Genomic DNA, 22523 nt, shown 5'->3' with positions numbered 1-22523 from the left:
GTTTAAAAAAATATAAGAGTAAAAGTGAAATAAATTAATTAAGAAAATTCTAAAAGTGAAATTCAATGCATTCTGCCTGTGCTTATTTTGTGAATCTTTGCTTCCTCTATCATTCAAAAAGAGATTAAACTTCCTCAATTGCTTAATACTTGGTTAAACACTATACAGTCCATTGGCTCTAGATAAATGTGTTCCCTATAACATGGGACTTCTACTAATAGAACTTGAGCTAAGTAGTAGTCATTAGAGTAAATCAAATACCCCAGTAAAGTGGCCTCAGCTGAAGTTAGGTGCAGTGCAATCATGGCCCTCAGGGCATGTGGCTTGATTGCTTACAGCCTTGCATGTTTCTTTCTATAAGTGCCATTTTCTAAATGAAAAATGTCTTCTTTCTTTTTTTTTTTTTCTTTTTTCCTGTGGATCCTTTCAATTCATAATAAAGAACCTCAAGTACTTTTTTGAATCCTCCTTGAGGGAATTCTATTTTTACTGGGATTTTAAAAAGGGAAATAAATGGGAAAACAGGGAGAATTACTGTGTTTCATCTTGCACACCAAAATCTCACCTTGTTTGAACTCAGCAGTCACAGTATATTCAAACATTACAGAAGCAGAAAGTGTTCAAGTTTGTGGAATAATAGCCTTAAAAAATTCACAGAGTGCTAAATATTGGATGAATAGCTGAATGAAAATTCCAGACCTAGAATGCAGAAAGATTAGTCAAACTTCCCAAACGAAATGTAGCTTAAGCTACACTGTCTTTCTAAGCAGCCTATCCCTCCTCCCCCAGGTGTAATTTTTGAACCCACCAGTCTCTTGAGCAGATCTGATGGAAGCATGGGGTTTCAGAAGATGTGAAGTTGTTCCCAGTTCTGTGGAGGTGGTTAGTCAGACGGAAGGAATAAAGAGGCTCTGCAGGAGTATAGAAGCTTCTCCATGCAGCACATGGGGCTCAAACCCCTTGCAGCAGGTGCTGCCCTCAGTTCAGCAGCCAGCAGGGAGCTGGACAGGGTGGGGGGATGTGGAGAGAGCCAGGTGTATTTGGGGTGGCTCCAGGTTGCCACTGTGGTGGGGGACCACAGCCTGGAGGTGGTGTGCTGCGACCAGGAGGGTGCATGGGCTGTGGAACATCAACCACCAGGAAAACAGCTTCATTAATCTTGTTGGGAATGGAACAACTCGTCGGTGCTGTGCGAAGGAAGGGAGAGGGGGAATGAATCTCTGTGCATTTATATGAACAATTTTCATGTGTAGTTTGACACTCAAGAATGCAAAACATTACTTGAGCCCTCCTCAGCCCCTTCCCAGATTCTGCCAATAAAGTAAGATGTCAGGAAGAAACTGGGCTGTTAGAGCAGAGCAGGCAGGACTGGGAAGGCACAACTGGGACTATGCAGGAGGCACCCAGGAAGGCCTGGGCACTGCAGCTCAGTGTGATGCTCCTTGGACACTGCCTGCGCTGTGCTGGCCCCATCGCTGCCACTGGTCAGCTGGTTCCACAGGGGATCACCTGGTGCCACAATCAGGACCTGTAACTACATCAGTATTTTTTTTTTTAATCTCTTTTTTGTGGTCGTTGGGGTTTTTGCTTTGTTTTGTTTGGGTTTGTTTTTTTTGGGGGGGGGGTTTGGTTTGTTTGGCTCTTTTCAGAGCGAGAAGGTAGGATGCTGCTGCTGAGCAGAACAAGATGTCTTCCAGTTACAGCTGCTCTTCTAGAAGCTCTGTCTGGTGATATTTTGTTTATCTTCCTTGTGAAGATTGTGAGAAGAGAACCAAAAATACCAAGCGAGCTCTGCTTTAAGGGATAACCTCTATGATATCTCTCCTTTTGCATCAGAGATGTGCAAATAGAAAATGACAGCATTATTTTCCTTTCCTTCTTTTCTTTCTGCAGTATGCTTTCTCTCCTGCCTGGCATACTGATTTAGTTGAGAATCCAGGCAGCAATTTGGTGGAGAAAAAAAATGATTAAGTACATGCAGGCTTTGCTCAGCACTGTATCATGACTGGACTCCTACTAGCACATAATATTTTTTTCCTCCAGATCTCAAAGTACTTCATGTGTAAAATAGTGTCCCATTTCAACAATTTCTATCTTTTTCAATCTTTAAAAAAGAGAATGACTGAAATATATTTCCCAAATCATCTCATGTATGTCTCAGAGATCTTCCTTGTTGTTATGTGTGCCACACAGTTCTTTCTGAAGTATTTTTGCATTCTTGAGACAGCATGTTGCAGTGCCAGGATATTCTGGTTGCAAGGCCTTTCTTTATTTAAACTGAACTTTGTCAGTAGCAATAAAACTTTTTGCAAACCTTGAAATCATCAGGAGAGTAGCCTAGAAGTTGTAAGTTAAATTAAAATAATGTTTGTGCTCTTTTGTGTTGGTGCTCTTATTTCTGAGCTTGGGAGGTGTAGTCAAGCTTGCTTCTGGTGTGAAATTTTAAAAAAATATGTAATTCAGACAGAACTATAAAATGTTTGGGGAAGGAGCCAAGGTAGATTTGACACAGAACTCCAGAGGTGAGTCAATCCATAAAGAAAGATGTTGAAATTTCCTTATAGGAGAGAGAATTTCCTTCTTTTAGAATATAACATTGGTGATGCCAACCCTGACCCAAGGTTCACCCAGCCCAGAGTGCTGTTTCTGACAGCGTCCGTAGGTGAAGACCTATAGAAGAATCTGAGCAAGACAGGTATGTGTGATACTTGATGTTCTCCTGTTCTCCCAGCCTTCACATTTTTGAACTCAAAGTCTTCATGGCTAGATGTGGTCCCAAGGCAGTTGCCCTCTGTGAGAATATGTCCAGCCTTCCCTTGAAGCCACAAAAACTTGTATCACCTGTAGTGTCCTTTGTTGAGGAGCTCCTGCTGCCCTTTTTGCTGTTATCTTGGCTCCTTCAAGCTTCAACTGATGGCGCCCTCTTGCTGGTACTGTTAGAGAAGCAGACAATCAGTCTTCCTGCAGATTTTTTTTGTACACCCAGAAGTCACCTCTTTCACAGAGTGATGTGTCCTACCTCACTCATTTGTTCCTTGTACATCAACTTTCTGTACCTTTGATCTTCTCTTTTGCCTTTCTCTGAACATTTGCCAGTTCTGCTATAAAGCTTTTGAGGGATTTTATTGCTCAGTTGCATAAGATTTCTCTGCAATTTTTCACAGTTGGTGCTAGTCCTTACTATCCTGAATAACCGTATTCTTGATAAGCTTTCTCACTTCACCCTCTTCTAAATTTTCCATAAATACACTGAACAGCACAGACCCCTCCTGAACTGTTGCTTACTCTTCATTGAGAAAATGTTGCTCCTAACTGGGCAAAGACCCTCTGTGGATGCTCGGTTTCTTCTAATGCTTTGGAAGATATTTCTGAAAATCAAGGCCGTCAGTGTCAATCAAATTACTCTTTAGATTTGTGGATCCCTTTGCAGTTCTCCAGGGAGAGCAAGAAGGACCTCGTTATAAAAGCCCTACTAACTCTTCGTACCCTGATCATCTCAAGTAACTTGTGCTTCTCTAGTTGAGCACTAATGTTTTTTACTATTACAATTCCTCCTAACTGTCTTGGTTCAAAGGTCAGGCTAGTTTTCCCATATCGCTTCTGGTGACTTTTTAGGAATTGGTGTCACTTTGACCCACAGCCGTGACTGGATGTTGCAATGCATCCTGGAGCTGAAGAGATGGTCTCCAGGAGCTCAGCACCCTGCTGGTGTCCTGCCCCATCTCTGGCCAGTACACAGGACACATCACACTGTTCTCAAGTGACAAACTGTGGTCTCAGAGAGAAAAAAAGTACTAAAGCATAGATAGGTAAGATAGGCTGGGTGCTCACACGGGAGGGGGGTGTTCAGGCCCTACTGTGCCACAGCTTAGGCTCTTTCTGCCTCTCTCCCTGCGTGTGCTGTGGGCGTAGTGGTATTTTCCTAGCTCACAGGGTTAAGGTTGGATAAGTAGACTGCAGACAGCAAGAACCTTATTTACTACTGGAATCTGTGCCATAGTAGAGCCAAAAATAGGTGGGTGAATGTGCTTACAGCACCAGTGGAGCGTTGCTAACCTTGTGTGACAGACCGAGGGCTAGCACACTACGAATGTGTTGTGGAGAGCGAGTGGGAAAGCCCTGGCTGAGCACAGTAGGCTCAACCTCTCCTTATGGAAAAGGTGCTGGGTTCCCTTGTCAAAACTTTGTCTTAGGCAGAACTTTTCAAACAGGGTATTTTTTGTCTGATTTTACCCTTTGTGTGTGAGCTTTTGGGCCCTGCTTAGGACTGTAAGCTCATACCTTCAGACATGCTGGAAGTTCTTCATGGTCTGGAGATGAAACTGCGATGGCAGAAAGGGCCAGGCCTTGTGAAACCCAGAACGACAGAAAGGGACTGTCATAGAGGGCCACAAGTCTGCAAAGAGTAGTTAACACTGGCTAGAGTACAGCTACTCCTTAGGTTGCACTACACCTCTCATTTAAACTTCCATGAGTAAATTACTTTCAGCAGGTAGTGATTTGCAGAAAAAATACATTGTTCTACTCAGTTTTATGAAAGATATCTCAGGCTCTCTGAGGTACATTGAACTGTGTGCTCTCACTGCTTCATGCATTGTTCGTTAGTCCAGCCACACCTAACAGAGGCATTTGCATGAGTAATTAACTGCCATTTCCTGCGAATCAAATTACTTGGAATTAGAATTTAAAATTACTTTCCAGTTACTGAACCATACTTGTTAGCGAGAGCAATGTTTTTACTGTGCCACATTTAGAAAGGGCAGAGGCTCTTAACTCTTTCAAGAGAGCAATTATTTCTGAGAAGCACAGTGTGTCCAGGGATCCTAACCTTATTTGCTTTACACTGCTAACAACTGCTGGAGCTGGTGATGCTGCTCTCACAAGTGAGACAAATTAATTTTCTTCTTAAACTTTATGAGTAGAACAACATAAAATTTCCTTTATTAGCATCATGTTTCAAGGATGGTTATATGAGCTTCAGTACAAAGTTTTTTTGTTTTTTAAGGTGTACAGCAAAACTGTTCAGAGCCTTTTCATGACAGTCTGTATAACTGTATGTGCAGGTGTATATATAATTCTAAATGAAGATGTCTCTATTATCACTTACAGTATCAATTTAAATTGCCAATGGGAATGTTAATATTAGAGAATAGGATTTCCTAAAAATATGCTTTCAAAATTTACAGACCCTAAATTTCCTCATGTCTTGTGTCCAGCAACAATCAGAGAAATTGTCTGTCTTTCTGTCTGCCTGAAACAAAACTAAATAATAAAAGGGATTAGGTAAAAATGATGAACCTAGGCCATCATATTTTAAAGTTGCACTGTGGGGACTTTGGCTGGCATCAATGTGTTGAAGAAAATAAATGTATTCGTGTTTCTTGATTCCTGCACACCAAGTCTTGCATGTAAGTTAAATGACTTCCTGGCTATCTAGTGTGGTTTCACAGAGTCAAAGCTTCATTATTAATGTCTGCTTGAAGAACACAGTGCCCTGTTAACCACTAATAGGAGTCAATGAATCCTAATTGATTCAGTGACCAGGGAACATTTGATGTTCAAGATCATAAAATATTATGAGAACAGACATTAATTTTTGCTATCTGCTGCCTAGAAAAGGAATGGATTTAGTTAAAAGGAATACTAGAAGTACAACTTGGTTTTTCTGTATTATATAAAAGCATAATGATATTGTGTAGCTAACTTGAACTGACAAGAGCAATGAAATGTAAGGTTAAGATTCTTTCTACCTTTAATCTTGCTGAGGCTTGAGGTACTGCAGTGCACTAAGCAATAATACTATGGAAATAAAGAGACCAATTATAATTGTAAATGGGGGGCTGGGAGAAGGAGAGCTTGACTCATTTCTTATCAGATTTATTGGCAGACTGTTAGAATAGTAATAGAATAATCCCTTCTGAAACCAATAGAGGTCCCCAAATTAACAGCAAAAAGAGAATTCGCCATAAATTTGTTTCATTTCAACCCAAACGTCATCTTTAATTTACCCTGTCAAGTTAGGGGATGGGTTTAAGGAGGACTGATGACAGGACAGGCATTTCTTTAGTGCTGCCTTCTTTCTTTTGCTCAGGCCAGATGGTTCTGCTCTGGGGAACCCTATAGCGCTTCCTGGAGGGCAATCATTGTATGGGAGGTGACTGCTGAAGGTGAGCTCCTCTGCCAGCACCCAGACAACTTGTGTTAGGGTTTCACTGACTCTTATGTCCAAATTTCCAAAAAGGAAAGGCAATATTTGTGTTGTTAAAGGGTGTTTGGACCTGTGATGGAGGCTGAAAATGGAAGCGTGTTATTAAGTTGGACACTGGAAAATAAAAGGAGAGGGAAGAGGTGGGGGAAGTGAGAGGAAGATGAAGCAGGATAGCATGGGTTGATGGAGCAGAGGAGCAGGCTGATGGTAAATGAGCAGAGCTGTTGCTGCCAAGAAGCTCCCAGAAGGCAACACTGGGGAAGAGAGACTTGTCTCTGTGAGGCCTGAACTGCCTCTCCCTAGGCTATGGCTGTGCTTGTCAGCATGTGTCAGCATGTTTCCAGAGTGTCCTCAAGAGTGTTTGATACAAGTGAAGAGCGTGGAAAGGAAACCTTTTCTTAAGCTGCCTACTAGCACAAGAAGCTCATCAACCAGAGGGTCATGGTAATTCAAGCCTCTGCCTTCTGAAGAGAAGGCTGACATACTTTCAGAGATCACAGTGATCTGTCAGAACCATTGCCATGAAAGGACCTGGTTTTGAAAGAGATGAAGATTTAGCATAATCTGAGTTATTTTTTGCCACCAATGCCAGGATGCTGGAACAGCTGAACAGTTGCTTGCATCTGTCAGTTTGCCTCTGTTAAGAGGCTCATCACACAGTTTTGCTGGACAATTAGCTCCCTGAACCTTCTCTAATAAAAATAATGCTGGGCAGAAACCAGACAGGACAGTGCTGTGCAATGTATTTAGACAGTTAAATGGTTAACAACAGAATTTCTGTTGTGATTCAGTCATGCCAGTAGCATAATGCCAGCTTCTGTCCTCATCTGACACTTTCATGCTGCTTGGAAGGAACCGCTGGGGAAATATGCTTTCACAGATTGTTAGTTGCACAGCCACAGCCCTCAGAGCCTTGCATAATAAGGCATTGGCTGAGGAAGGTGAAATAACCAAGTCCTGGTCACATACCACCTCTATTTTTGCTATCAGCACAAGCTCAAAGGCAGCTGATTCTGGGTGGGAGGTAAAGCTTCTCAGAGGTCACCTCAATTAACATCAGGACTTGGCCAGGGGCCTGCCTGGTTTCATAGATAAAGCTCTGCTGCTTTTTCATTTACTGAGACGAACCTGACTAAAATGAGCAATTGGGTTTTCATGCTGCAAAAAGCCACTGACAAAGCTCTAAAGTAGGATCCTCTGTGTGTGTGTGTGTACCTGCTGGCAAAGCACAGGAGGACAGACTACCTCACAGTTAGCAGGGACAGGGTGAATCTGTAGCAGAGAGAAAGCAATATAAAGGTCCTAATTATTTTTTATTTTGGAGTGAAATCATGCTGAAAAGCAAACAGTTGCAGTCAATATTGAAAAATGAGCTTACTTATCTTTTTGGACACAGAAGATGCTCCAGCATTGATTAAATGTAATGGACTGCAGGGCACTGATTGCAAGGTAAGATATGATTGATCACTGCTGGGAAGACACTTGGTATTGGGGCAGCACCTTTGCAACCTTTAAAAGAGTATCAGCCATGCATGCAGAGCTGTCCCAAGCTGAACTCCACGTGCAATGAACAGGGACTCTGTTGTTGCTGCAAGATAATCTGAGAGCATCAGGCAGGGCACAAGTCTTTTCTGTCACTGTATTAGTGGCAAGGCGAGGGCAAGGATGCTGGCAGAATGCCTGGATCTCTGCATTCACTCATTTATGGTGCACATTGTATTTTTTAGAAATACCCATTTGTAAGTTTTTAAGTAAAATAACCTCTGTGAAGTCTGAGTTTCTTCTTCCTCATACCAGTGACTACAGTCATAATATATCTGTGGGGCAGCATGAGATCCTCCAGTCTTTCAGATAACGCCATTATTTCCCTTTGTGAACTCTTCCTCTGGTGTCAAGGACCATGTTCTGATTTTAGAAGGAAGGAGAGAATATTTTTTGTCATTCAGAAAGTAGATCTCAAATGGCTGTCATGACCTGAGATTCTGGTTTTTTTAGTGAGATAAAAAAGGCAAGAGTTTCACAGTGGGTTTTGCCTACGTAGTTAGTCTGAGCTTTTCAATGAATTTATATCCCAAAGACCCAGAGGAAAAATTTCAGATAAGCCCATTTCCAACCTCTGTATGCCTAAATCAGATCTAAACCCACTGGAGAAGCCACATGCCAAGTTCACTGGCTTGTAGAATAGCAAACTTCAAACAGTTTAATTGTCTCACACAGTTATATTTTTCCAACAGTCCACTAATATCCAGTTTCAATTTCAGAGAGCAGTTGTCTGTAAAGAAGTGTTAGCTGAGTGAAGTGAATTGTTTGAACAGTGCTGGGATCTTGAACTGTCATTGTGAGCAAGGCTGCTTTTTTTTTTTTTTTTTTTCTGGACCAGCCAGGGAAAGCTGCAGCTTCTTTCTCTAGGAGGGAAGATGGTGAATATTAATCACCCCTTGGCAACCTGTCAGGTGGCGGATTGCAACCCGGGAGAAGCGATTTGCTGATTATCTGATGTGACAGGTTAATAAACAAATATTTACACATAGGGTAAAAGTAACAGTAAAGTTGGGCAAGAGTTCTGCATCTCCTGAAGTCTTGGGTCAATGATTTGGGTAGAAAAAATATTTTCCTTTCTGGCCTTAGGGAAAAGGATGGAAATAACTTTGTCAGGTTCTTTGTGGTGATAATTTAAATTCTCTGTGTGCTTGGGATTTCTCTATAAAAAGATCATTCTAGAAGAGAACAAGATTAGCAATTCTGGGTTCCTTGGCTGACTTTCCAGCCTCAGGACTGCTGTGGAGCATGCTGACCTGACCACCCAGCTATCCCACCCTCCCTGGATACCAAACTATTTGACATTATCAGACACTCTAAAAATATCTCCCATGGTGTCTGATGTCTCTGTGGTTTACCTGAGAGCTGAGTCAGCGTATGTGCTGATACGGACTTCGTGCATTGCATGGGCATTTATTTCCCAGCTTCCCTTCATAAGCAACAAGTGCTGGAGCAAGGGAGAGGGAAATACTGAAGAGCATCACCCTTGATATAGGTGAACCAGAGTCCCAGTGGCAGCTAACGCTTGGCCACAGGTGCTACTGTGAGAAGGGAGGAAGGGTTTCACTTGGAGGTAATTCTTGGAGGGGGCTGCAAAGTCCCCTTAGGGAGATGCTCTCTGTTAGGCAGGGTGAGGAGCCTGTGTGGCAACTCCACCATCAAAGCCAACCCTGTAGACAGCAAGGTGTGATTCCTGTGAAGGAGAGCAGCTGGAGAGGGATAGAACTAATGATGGACAGACCCACCTTAATGATGAGAGGAGGCTGTGGATGCCCTTGGCATTAAGGACATGGCTTCAGCCTTGTGATAGATTTCTTCAGGGGGCTGGGAGATGAAACTCATTCAAAGCATGTAAAGAAGAAAAAAAAAATTCAAAACAAGCAACCCACAAAAAACCCAAACCCTTTGAACACTGCTATTTATGATTACATAGGAATTCAAGGCTTCCTTCATGTTCATAGCTAGAAACTGTTTTCCTAGATAAAGTTTAGAGGCTTAGATGTAATCAGCTAAGGAACTCTTCAAATAAGCTTAGCTGCGTTTTGATTTGGTGCAAATAAGAAGTGAAGTAATAGGAATAGCTATTCCTGGAACAGCTGAAGCTTTGAAATTCTGATTTAAAATGCTCCATGCTGCCATTCAGCTGTCCTGTCATAACAGTATGGAACGAAAGACAGTTTTCCTCTCTGTGAACATACAAAAAGAAGGAAATACTAGCAATTGGAGATAAAAATCCAGCTCTAAAAAAAATGGGGGGGGGGGGGAGGATAATTTTTGTACTCTTTTACCTTTTACTTCATATTTTTATTCTTTTTTTTTTTCTCCCTGTATTTCTTCTTAGCATCAAAAAGACAATAGCAATGTTTCTTACATTAGCTACAGAGGACATCCAGTTTTTATTTCTCTACTGCTGTTACCTCAATTGACATCATGATTTGAAAAGTCTGATCATGTGGGGCACGACTATGAACTTGCTATAAACATTCATTTTCCTGCATTGTGAGCTAACAGGGAAGAGAGATCTGGGATGATGCCTGTGCTGCAGTCAGAAGCCCAGGCAGAGCAGGTATGGGCTCTGTGACCCTCAGTTGAAGGCTGAGGAGCTGCAGCTGCGGGGGTGCCAGCATGAGGAGCTGGCAGAGTCTTTGCCCAGGGTTGTGAGTAAACCTTTGGCATGGTGATAACTGTGCTGGCTCTGATAATGGGGCTGGTTTAGGTCTACTTATATATATGCTTCTGCCCCACACCTTGGCCAGTATGGTCATACACAATCTGCCTTTTGAATTTCTGTCTCTGCATTCTGCCCCCGCCTTCCCCTCCTTGGCCCAATGTGCAGAGAATGTTTGCAATGATATTTTATCTGAAAGAGGCTATTCTCAGCTTGCTGGCCATTGGGAGAGAACCATTGCTACCCCCTCCTTCCTGTTCTCTAAACACCCCCATTCTGAAGAGGTTGTAACAGTCTCTATTAGGCTGTGTGCTCCCATGGGCCTATTCAGAAATGGTCCTTACTTTTCCCCATCAGCTGGTATCAAAGGTAACTCACAGAATAAAACAGATTTGAACACAGCCTATTGTGAGTCTGTGCCTAAAAGTGATTGTGGAAAAATAATATTTTGTCTTCATGTATTTACATGCCCCCATATTTGGGGCAAATATCTTCCAAGGTGTGTGTTACCTGCAGACCCTTGGTGGTTTCCACTTAAGTTCAGTGGTGTTTTCAGGATCTTTGTTTATAATTTCAGTGAGTTTCTGAAAACTCACCCATGCAGCTTTACTTCAGTAAGTAGCACTATTAATGTCTACCAGATTCCTGCCGTGTGTAAACTCACTCCTACACCTTCGTGGTGGAACAGCAAATTACTTCTTCTGCTATGAATCTGGGGGCAAGTTAGTCTCTGGGTTAAATTTTAAATTTTTTTCTGAAATCAGAAATATTTTTAGGAGCGCTAATTGTCCCGTTGAACACAACTAATGGTTTATCTGATAAGACAGATCCTAATAAATGGATTATTCTATTTAGAAAGATATTAATGAATCATGTCTATAGTTAGGTTACTTTTTCTGCCTGTAATACATAACCACAGGGCGTTTGCAAGTGAAGGGCGCTATACTGAGGACAAATGGAAAGAATTGCTCTGTTGCATGGTGCTCTGTTGTCTCGTGCTTTCGTTGCTATGGGATGTAATTCTATTACCCGCTGTACTGTCAGATTTCAAAAGGGCAGTTCATAAGCACTAATAACATTTGTGGCAATTTGAGCTAAGTTAATGAAAAAGATAATCAAATCTAATGCTACAGGGCAAGATATCTGATATCTCCAGGGGTCGTAAAGGGATCATAGAGCTGTCTCTGGGCAAGGGGTGGTTGTATGTATGAGTGCAAGAAGAGGCAAGAGGCAGCAGAAAAGTGAGGGTCACCTTGCTCAGAAGCACTGTGTGCTGGTCACTGGCAGAGGCAGGAGGGGATTGCTGGATGTGCCACAGAGATGGAGACGCTTATTAGGCTAATGATATTTTTAGTAATGCCAATACCTCATAGATAAGTTTCAGCTGATCCCAGACATTTGTCTCTATGTGTTGATTGCGAGATTGGATTAAGTAGTTCATGCATGGTTCTGCCTTGCCCATAGCAGGTATATACTGAGTTGGGAGCTGACCAAGGATGGCACTGAAATAACCTTTGGAATTTTTTTTTGGTAAATACAAGCTTCAGCCTGAAACTCACTCCTGAAGCAAATGTAGTATTTTATTGTGTCTCTAGACAATACCCAGTGGTGACTTTTTCTTGCTTCTAACTATAAACACTGAGATTTTTTTGTGAACCCTTTCATCACCACATATGGGTACATCACTTGAGGGTCTGAACAGCAGCTTCGTGTTCCTTGTAGGTATGTAACTGATAATGTTCAGCAAGGGACACTTGCAATGGGAATTGTAGCCAGCGCCCAAAAACATGTTTTCTCTCACAGACTCGTGCTGTATTTATTGCAAGCACCTCCTTCATCTTACTCTGCACTTTTGTATGTTCACTGTGAGCATTCTTCTATTGCTGCTACTGTTCTTTTTAACAATGATCTGCTTTTGACTACAGTAAGGCTTCTGTTCTAGTTTCAGCCAAGGACAGGTTAATTTTTAGCAGTAGCCATGAGGAGGCAGGGCCTGGAGACATGTGGGTGTGTCTAGGTTGTTACTCTATACTGGGCACTTCATAGGGGGGAGGCAGAAGTAAGGGCTTCTCACTTCCAGGGAGGATGATGTGGCTTATTGACATTGCCAATGCATTTTTCTCCATTCCTCTAGAGCAGAGTGCAGCCACAGTTTACTTTCACCTGGAGGGACATGCAATACACCTGGAATCAATTGCCCCAGGGGTGGAAGCACAGTCCCACCATCTGCCATGGGCTGATCCAGACTGCCTTGGAAAAGGGTGAAGCTAAAGAACACTTGCAGTTCTTTGACAACATCATCGTATGGGGCAACATGTCAGAGGAAGTTTTTGAGAAAGGGGAGAAGATGACCCAGATCCTCCAGAAGGCTGGTTTTGCCATAAACAAAATAAGATTAAGGGGCCTGCCCAAGAAATTCAGGGTTTAGGAGTAAAATGGCAAGATGAACATTGTCACATTCTCAAAACCCAGCAAAATAGCAGCTATGTCCCCACCAACCAGCAAAAAGGAAACACAGTTTTCTTATCTCATTGCTGTTTCCAGTAAATTTTTCCTATCTCAGCTCAGGATATCTGCCCTTTGTCTGTCTCACTGGAGGGAAGGGAAGGAGGGGAGTGGCTCATGGTTTTCATTTTAGTGAGAGCGCTAAATTAGGGAATTCCATTCCTACACTACAACAACTTCTCATACCAAATCCTAGCCATGTGAAGACATCAAGTGCTATAGCCTGTGTGTGTATATGGCCAAAGGCAGATGATTAGGAAAAACAAGAAGGCTAAGGACTGCACGAGAGGGCCCCTCCTTCCATATGTCTTCCTAAGCCCTAGAGACTTCCTAAATTAGGTGTTTTAACTATCATACTTTGCCTCTGATAGTTAATCAAATCTGAATAGATGTATTGGATCCCTTTTTGAATGTCTAGATATTACTAGTTGTCTGTATCATCCAATAAGAAGTGCTAAGAGTTCTCCAATAAAGAGACTTCTCAAAGTACAAATGTGTGATAAGCAGATGTCATTTGTTGGCTTCAGGCCTTCTTGCAGCGTATGTCCATCATGTGACGGTCTCGTGCCCAGCCACCGCACAATTGTTTGCGTGATCATTGTGTGACTGTCCCACCATGGGACAGTCCACTACTGGCATTTGCTCATCACATGTTTTTACTTTGAGAAAAAAAATAAAGGGCTGTATTTGATACTAGAGCACTTTTTATTTTTTCTTCAGAAGAACAGCAACTACACACAAAATTTAATGGGAAATATTAAAGAAAGAATTTTGGGGCCAGGAGCTTTTAGTATGATGGTCTGTACTTTTCAGGAGTGCTTACATGATTTTCATGCAGTAATAGTGGAGTACTTTGATGTTCTCAATAGTTCCATTTCTATCAACATTTTCTAAATTCTTTACATGTTTTTTAGAAAAGCTCCATTAACTACTAGGAGTGGAGTTATTTGTAATGTTAATTCTGACTTTTTTGAGACTTAAAAAACCCCCCAAAATTCAGCTGCTAGTCTTTAGAGTTTACTGTAGAACAGAAGAAATAATTGTAATAAATTTTCTTGAACTTGTCATTATAATAATAATAATCACGTTTCTATAAAGCTTGGATTGAAAAAAAATCTAACAGAAAAACTGATTGAAATCTACCATACAAAAATTGACTGCTTCCTTCCTCTTTCCCACAGTTCCTCAAGACATCACCATGTTTCTGTTTGGAATTTCTACAATATACAGTTATTTATACTATATCAGGTTTTAATTAAACAAGGAGTTCAACCTCACAATTTTCAATATGTAACACCAAGTAGATTTTGCTTAATACCAAATGGACTTTTATTTAGCTTGCTTTCTTTGTTTCTCTGTTCAACAAAAGGAAAATTAATATCACCTCTAAGGAAGTCAAAGTTATTCTGGAGCAGTGAGCTATTACAAAGTTTCCAGCATTGCAAGTAGACGTAGTTATTTTAAACTCATCATTCAGCCTTCTATATAGCTTCTCTCACTTTCAGCACAGACCTGTCTCTTCATGGGATGGATTCTCAGCTGCAAGGCATCCAGATCCTAATTTTTGTGTACGTGAATATTCAAGGTTAATATATTCCCCATGGGAGAAACAGTCAGTGCCATTCAGACCACATTCTGTTTTCCTCCTTTGCTACAGAGTAGGCTGTTGAAAATGTGTCTGATGGAATTGCAGGTTTCGTCTCTAGTCTCATGAATTAATTTAAGGTTTCTAATTGAGATTAGGTAAAGTAGCTCTCCCTCTGTCCAGTCAGCCAGCAGGTGGGACAAATGAGTTTAAATATCTACTCTAAATCAAGGAGAGAGAAGATAAATGTACAACTTTTTTTTTTCCTTCACATGATAATTGTTTATGTTCCTGTAGAGTGTATGAGTTTTGGAGCTTTTTGTAGGTGCGGTCCAAATCAATGACCCAAGCACATATCCCAGGTCACAAATTGACTGAAGAGTAGGGAAGACAAGATTCATGGCTTGGATTTTCAAGCAAATTGTCCTCTTAGCCACAGGTAGGTGGATGTTTATTTTTTACTGGATTAGATTAGGTTAGATTAGGTTAGATTAGGAACCTAAGTACAACTTTTGCATGTCCTCTTTATTACATTTCTGATGGATTTGTGCAGTCCCTTGGCTGGTTCTGGGGCTACTCTGCTTACACAGATCCCAAATATTGCCTGTAAGGACCAGTGCCGACAGGGACTGGGGGCCTGTGTGTTGGAGTAGGATACAGTGCAACAGCAGTAAAGTTTATTCTGTATCTGAGCTGGGCAGCTGAGAAAGTCCAGCTTGGGTACCAGCTTTCAGGCAGTTTCAATTTGCCTCTAAGCACATCTAGACAATATGTGCACAGCTGTGAAATTTGCTTGTCCTTGCCCTTTTAACACAAGGAGCTTCTAGTAAAAGAGGATACACATCTGGACTGTCAGCCAGATTTCCATTGACCAGTGTGGTCACACATTCCTCTTCTTGTGCAGCAATCTGGTCATTAATCTGTGCTTCCCAACACATGGACCAATCCTCAAGGCAGCTGGCAGTATCTGCTGGAGCACTGGAAGGTAGGGAGCCCTTGGAGTGACAGTGTCAAAAGGGACCAGTAAGGGTGTGCTGAGTGCTGCAAAACTGGTGAGGTGAGAGGCGTGAGTGGTAGGGTATGGACTGAGAACCTGTCAGGATGAAACCTGTGCATACCCCAACTTCTCTCTCCCCTTTGCATCCTGGTTTTCACGTTGAGGAAAATGGGGGTGCCCTAGGGAAGGGACTGCAATGACCCCTGCAGGTGCCAGCTGCAGTGCTGACCTGCCCTGGGACTCACTGTCTCCTGGCATGGCTACACTCACAACTGCTCCCACTTATCTTGGGGGGGCTTACTCAAAATGCAGATTAACTTGCTGTGGATGCTGGGACATCAGAAATGGCCCTGTATGGCATGAGATAAGGCTTGGCAGGTGCTAAGAAGGGCTGATGGGCACTGGTGACTGCATGCACAGAGTACCCCTGCACCCTGCTTTCCAGCACAGCCCTCAGCAGCCACTGCTGTCTGACATGTTATTATCCAGTATGTCCCAATAGCCCCAGGTAAAGACAACAATTCAATGCTGCTGTGTTGGTTCAGTTCCCAAGCAGCTGGCTGAGGTAAAAGTGGGTTAAGCATTTAGACATTGACCATTATTGGATTATACCAGGATCCTATCGGTTTTTAATCTTTGATAGGATGCTGGAACATGGCTTTAAAATTCACTGCAGCCCTCACATATTTTTTACTTTGATTTCTTGAATTCTTCTTGTCAGTTCCCCCAGAACATCCAGGATGAATACAGGGCTCTGTGAATTGTCTCACTCATGTTTTATACAGAAGCAATTCTGCCCCTTTACTTATCTGTTCTATTGACCTGTTGACAGAGCTGAGGGTGGTGCTGCAAGCTGATTTTCAATTGGTGATGTCCTGAATTCCTGGGATACATGTAAAATGCTAATTTTATGAGTTAAACATTGAAGAGATGACATTAGTTTTTAAAAGTCATATTCCTACTTGGGTCTTCTCATAATCACTGTTACAAGGAAGATTACTGAGCTGACCATAAAAATAAGAGGGGAGAAGTCTTGCCTCAGTCAGGAATTTTGAAAGACCTTGGGATTTTTAAATTTATTTTGCACTGGACAGCATTTATGTGTATGATCATTGCCTCTGGTTGCTGTTTATAAGCTGTTTCTTCTCAGAAAATATATAAACCTGGCTCTGGAGTTTTTTTAACTGCAGGAGGTGTTTATTAACAGCAGGAGCCCATCACAGATGAGATTGTGGGGGCGGTGTCTGAAAAGTAGAAGCAAGATCAGGTGGAAGACTGAACCTTGAGTTCCACCCCTTTTTCCTTACTGCCTTGCTGCTCTTCCCTCTTCAGCCTCTCCTTTTCATGAGAAACTACAGAACTTGGAACAAAGGCTCCACATTTCTGTAGCCATGGCACTCTTTTCTTTCCTCACCCCAGTCTTTATAGCCATTATATGTGTTTTGATTGGGGTAATAATGAAGAAGACTAATGGAGAGAAGGAAAAATGTGACACTAAAAGCAAGCATCCATCTCGCCCATGGGTGGATGAAGATTTAAAAGATGGAACTGACCATCCCTTAGAAGAAGAAGGTAAGAAAAATCTTATCCCAGACAATTTTGTTGTTTGAATTTTATCTGCTGATACAAATAAAGGAGGTGCAATCTGCTGGACTTCTCCACAGTAACAGCAGTGCTCAGCGCACCACTGCTGCTGTGCCCTGAGCTTGTCGGCTCCCAGGAAAGAGACAGTCCTCATGTCATGTCGCTCTTGGTTTAAATCTCTTTTCCCTCCAGACGCCACAGATCAGAGTGCAATATATATATATATATATATATAAATATATATTCTCAGAGACTCCTGTCTGTTCCTTTGTACAGCACATCTCAGACCTATGGGGGACTCCATGGACAGTGTAAGGAAAGGAAGGAGATCCTGCTGAATTCCCCACAGTCCCTCCCCAGGCCTTGTTAGTGAGAGCAAAGGGAAGACCTGAGCAGAGTGTTTCTATCTGCAAGTCATCCCACTTTGTCACCCAGTGCTACATATTTGGTCTCAACACTGCTAAAAAGTTGGAAATGGGTTTATTACTGTTTTTACGAAGGTCCTCCATTTGTGGCTTCTGAGAATGTCAGTGGCAGTTTTGTTGGGAGCTGTGTTGATCAAATATTTAAGAGCAAAATGTGGTGATAGTGATAATCTGTTCACTCAGCTGCATATTTTGAACCCGTACAGAATGCCCTTTATTTTCAGTAGCTCTTTTTGATTCACAGCTTGGACAAAAGTCTAAGTACAAAATGTACCCTTCCTTCTTCTTACTGTTCTACTATCCTCCATAAACTCACTTTATTTCCTTGTGAAGTAAAAATCTACAGAGTTCTGTTCCTATGAAGTTTTAAAGTTGTAGTTAATACAGATCTTTTTTTTTCTTTTTTCTCCCTCAAGCTGGTTTCAAGGGCTTTTTGAGGCGTCTGGGTTATTTTTTCCCATAATGACATTTTCCCTCAGTCTGCTTCTAGGAATCTTAAAACTTACGTTGCACATAGACCTGTTTCTAAGAACGATTATAGCTCTTTTCTCAGTGTTCAGTGTGCTTCAAGTTAGTGTTGTTTATCAGTTTCTGAAAATAGTTGATACCAGGAAGGGTTTAAACCCTGTTGCCTATTTTCCAAATATATAAAATTTCTTTACAAATTAGTTTATGTGATGTATCCTCCTTTGTTCAATGCAAAGTAGATTCTGTATAAAATTATCCCATAATTTCTTTGTCGCTAATGGCTTACTAGTTCAGTTAAATTGCTGCAAGTTCAAATGATAATATATGAATTATCATCTTGGACTATAGCTGTTTCTGTTAGTCAAAAAATTTAGATCCCCTGCATAAGCAAACCTATTAGCTCTTAACAAGGAATCTCACCGCCACAGCTCCATATATCAAATTTTAGTCTTTATGTGTTAGTTGCTTTCCCTGTTGTTCAGGTGCTAAATTCGAAACTGTACTGGTTTAAAAGTGCTTGCAAAAAATTTTGACAGGTAGGCGTGTTAGTACTGTTGCTAAGTTTTATTTGCTTTTAAATAAAACCTTTCTCAATATACCATGGCATCCAATATTAAATTTTCTTGCTATTTTGCTTTCCCTTAATGGTGTGTGATTCAAACCAATGTCTTTGCAGAACAGTCATGTCTTTTATCTCTAGAAATATTAAAATAATTTTATCATTCGTAGGGAAGTTTTCTTCAGCAACTCAGCCTAAGTGAGAAGAGTAGCAAGGAGGAGTAGAACAGTTAGTAATAAAAGTCTTAATAAAGGATCAAAATATGTTAACCTTGTGGTCAGTGTTAAAACTTTCACTAACTGCACTAGATGCTGAAATGGAAACATAGATGTAAAAAGAGATTTTTTTAATAGTAAAGAATACTTTACCTGCTGTGTAAATTCTGCTGTTTTATTTATGTATGTTACTTTAGCAGACAAACTCAGTTCTGCTTAAATGTCTCAAGCTGGTTTGTGTTTAAAGTTCCTCTGAAGAGAATTTGAGTTAGATAACATGAAGCATTCTTAAGGCCTTGTCTAAAGCTAGAATCTAGGGCTGCCCTAGGTGAACAAGCTGAATTTTCAACAGCCCCCTGAATAGGAAGGGGCAGCTGAAGACCAAGTCTTTTGATTCATGTCCCTGACCAAAGCAAGGTCTATTTGCTGAGTGAAGCACTCTGCTAGAAAAGCACCAACCTTACCTGTAGATGTCAGCCCCACGAGTCTTCCCTGAAGTGGAACCGTCAGGGATGTTTCCCATGAGAAGGACATACCTTTGAGCAGCAGAGCATTCAGTGCAAGTAGCTGAACTGCTTGGGCAGACTCAGTAGGGTCACTTACTGGCAGTGAAGGGTAGAATGGTGAGGGCCAAGTGCTCCTGAGCTTGTCTGTGTTCTGCTTTCGGTAGCTAAAGAGATGGATGTTTCTTGGAGCAGCCAGAGACCCATTCTTTTGTTAAGTCCAAAACACTCAGTCCATTTGTTTAATGGTTTAACTGGCAGTACTTCAAATTTGTTTGCATGCCCATCTATCCTGTAACTTTTTTCTTCATTTATAATATACAGAATGAGAGATTGTTGTGCTGTAGATTGGCAAGGATGCTCTGTATATGTGTATATCTGGCTGTGTCTTGCATTAGGCCATGTGTAATTAGACCAGTTGGATACAGATGAAAAATATGTTTTTTCAGCCTTGCCTTGAATGTTGAGTCACAAGGGCTTCCTTATAGTAGCAGGCATCTTATCCCAAAGTGGTGCTACCTTGTCTCCCATTGCTTCAGAATAGATCTGGATGGTTGGAAAAAAAACTTCAGTCTCTAGCCCAGGGAGCTTCATATATATTGATCATTTTTTGGTCATGCCGTCAGAGCCATACAACTGATGGATAAGGTAAATACAGACCCATTTTATAGTGGTGTGGAAGATGAGGTTGAATTATATTTGCATCTTTGTTATTCTGGGGAACACTTGCAGAGATTAAAAGCAAAGGCATTTTATTACTACATATTTAATTGTGGGAGCACTAATGATACACTCTACTTAGGGACTACAAAGCAATGCACAAAGTACCAAATGTTCCATTTCTTCTGAAAATGCACTGCTGGTTGCTTGTGATACTCCTTGTAATAGACCTGTCCCACTTAAAAGCATTTCTCCTCTCCCCAGTTTCAAAGACTTCCCATATCTTAATAAAACTACTACTGACATGAATGAGGCAGTAGCGTTTTAAATTTACTTTTCAATGACAGTTCATGTTTTGTATCATTTAGGAAGACAGGACTTAGATGGACACAATGCCTTACTGTGTGTATCTTCCTGCTGCTGCAGATTTGTCATCAGCTGAATGAACATGAAAACTGGACTTTTGTGACCTTTTTTCTTTAACTTTGCTGAAAGGCTGGTCCAGAATTTCATGTTATGGGTTAAAAACCCTCCTCTACTTTCCTACCTGCCCAAACTTATTTAAGACCACTGTATACCTTTTTAATCTGTTCCATCCTCTTGATTTTAAAGGATTCTCTTCCAGCCCTGGTATACACCCTCCTGTGGTTTATGGATAGCAACCAGATTACATCTCAGCTTTCCTTATCCTAGGTTTTCTCTTTATACAACAGCCACTCATTTCTCTTGAGATCTTAAGAAACCACCTGCAACTGTATTCCAGTTGAGGTAATTTTCACAATATTTTGATGCTGGGTTTCTTTCTTCCAGGGTCTGCGCCTCTCCAACTTACTACTTCTTTTGCTTAAGATCCCAGACCCACTCTTGAGAGTTTTCAGGATCAGCCTGCTAACCACTATTTATAACCCACTAGAAGGATAATCAATCTCTTTTAATTCTCTATTAGTCACACTCAGTTCAGGGTTGGATTCACTACTGGGATTCCTGTAGTGGCCCTTTTTGTGGCAGTCTGCCATTAATCAGACAAAGAACAGGGTCAGTTACCCAGCATTTAAGTCCAAAGATCTGAAAGCTTTCTTTATACACTTTTAATTTTTTTCCTACGCATCATGTCTTTACACTGGAAAAGAGAATTAGAGAGGAATTGTAAGCTTAGGAAGCAATTCCCTAGAGAAGAAACTTGTTTGGAAAGAAAGTGCAGTGGTCTTGATTGGGGTTTCTCAAGGATCAGTCTCAGGACCAATTGTTAATACTATCTAGTGGTCTTTGCATAAAACCAAGGAGGGTACAAGTGAAATTTCTTAATGACATACAACCTGACATGAAGCCAGCAACACAGAGAAGTGTCAGTGCAGGTAAAATAAGTGGCCAACAGAAGTGAAATGGTAGCTTATTGTTCTCAGTGTGAGTTTGTAATTAAGAACTCATGCTTCAAACTGAGGTAAAATTTATTACAGATTTGCAGGCTGATTATAACCTCCCATATGGACTCTGGGAAGAACATAGTCATCATCCTAAAATGTATCCAGAGAGGATTTTCTGATCAAGATAGAAAAGTAGTACTTTTAAAGTGAGATTCCATTTCGGATGTCTGAGCCAAAACCACTCCAGATTTGCTTAAAAAACAGGAAGCTTGATGACTACTGTAAATGGGCAACAGAATTGATGGCAATCTTGAGAATGTGGCTAACAAGATAATAGACTTACTAGCAGGATGTCTGTTGTCCATCAAGTGGTGGGATACACAGAGACATCAACAAGACACTTGTGGTATTGTATAACGTGACCGTACCAACAGGAGTATGTCTAAACACAGCAATTAAAGATATAGAGAGCGTGCACTAAACAGATGGTGCTGATAATGATTTTAAGTTAGCATATGGATAATGTTAACTGCTAAGAAAGAATGGTAGACACATGGTGGAAGAGAATATATAATAGATGAATTTATTAAAAAAAAAAAAAATTGCCGGGAGAGTTTTGGTTTTGTGTGTCAGTTCCCACATTTCTGGATTCTTCTGCTTCAGCCAGTATTCCCATGTTGAGTGTATTGAGATTTTCCATTCTCACGAGTTGTCTCACCTTTGTCCCATGTACAAATATCTTTGAAAGTACATTTCTTTTTTCAGCTTATTATTAAGATGAGCTATCTTGACCAAACAGCAGCTTCCCTTCTTCTCTTCTACTTACATGGGAAACGCCCCCTCCCCCCAAAACGACCAAGCACTCATCACTATTTTCCTGAGTGTAAACTGCAAAGGAAACATTGTCAAGAGGCACCCTTTTACTTTTTATTGTGCAAGATGATTAAAAAAAATGATTTTTACAAGGGGTCACTGCTTTCCATTAACCTGGAGCCAGGTCCCTGCAGACTATGACCAAGAGTGCTTAACACAGGCATGAAATGCTGAACCTAACATATTCTCAGGGTGAATTCTTTGTTTGCAAAATGAAGTGCGTGTTGTTTGGGGACCAGAACCATTCCGTTTAGGTTCATGTATGAAACTGGATTTATTTCACTCCTTGCATAGGCTGAGCCACGCTTGTGAATATTTCACTGCTTTTAAAATGAACAAAAAGTCAGCCTGGTCTCTAAGGCAACTGCCT

The 22523-nt window shown here is 41.2% G+C and overlaps 1 protein-coding gene across 2 annotated transcripts in view; it reads left to right on the top strand.

The window, feature by feature from the left end:
* Positions 1 to 14819: 14819 nt before the first annotated feature.
* Positions 14820 to 22523, top strand: part of IYD (iodotyrosine deiodinase) — a 55016-nt gene continuing 47312 nt past the window's right edge. The window contains exons 1-2 of one of the 2 annotated variants that reach the window (XM_039568109.1): positions 14820 to 14944; positions 16835 to 17074. In XM_039568109.1, coding sequence (XP_039424043.1) covers positions 14905 to 14944; positions 16835 to 17074 — 280 coding nt within the window. In that variant the 5' untranslated portion in view covers positions 14820 to 14904. The remainder of the gene's footprint in view (positions 14945 to 16834; positions 17075 to 22523) is intronic. The other variant, XM_010400974.3, reaches the window with a different exon arrangement.

The sequence above is a fragment of the Corvus cornix genome, chromosome 3, assembly GCF_000738735.6.
Source record: "Corvus cornix cornix isolate S_Up_H32 chromosome 3, ASM73873v5, whole genome shotgun sequence".
NCBI lineage: Eukaryota > Metazoa > Chordata > Aves > Passeriformes > Corvidae > Corvus > Corvus cornix.
This window is presented reverse-complemented; position numbering and strand designations above follow the sequence as displayed.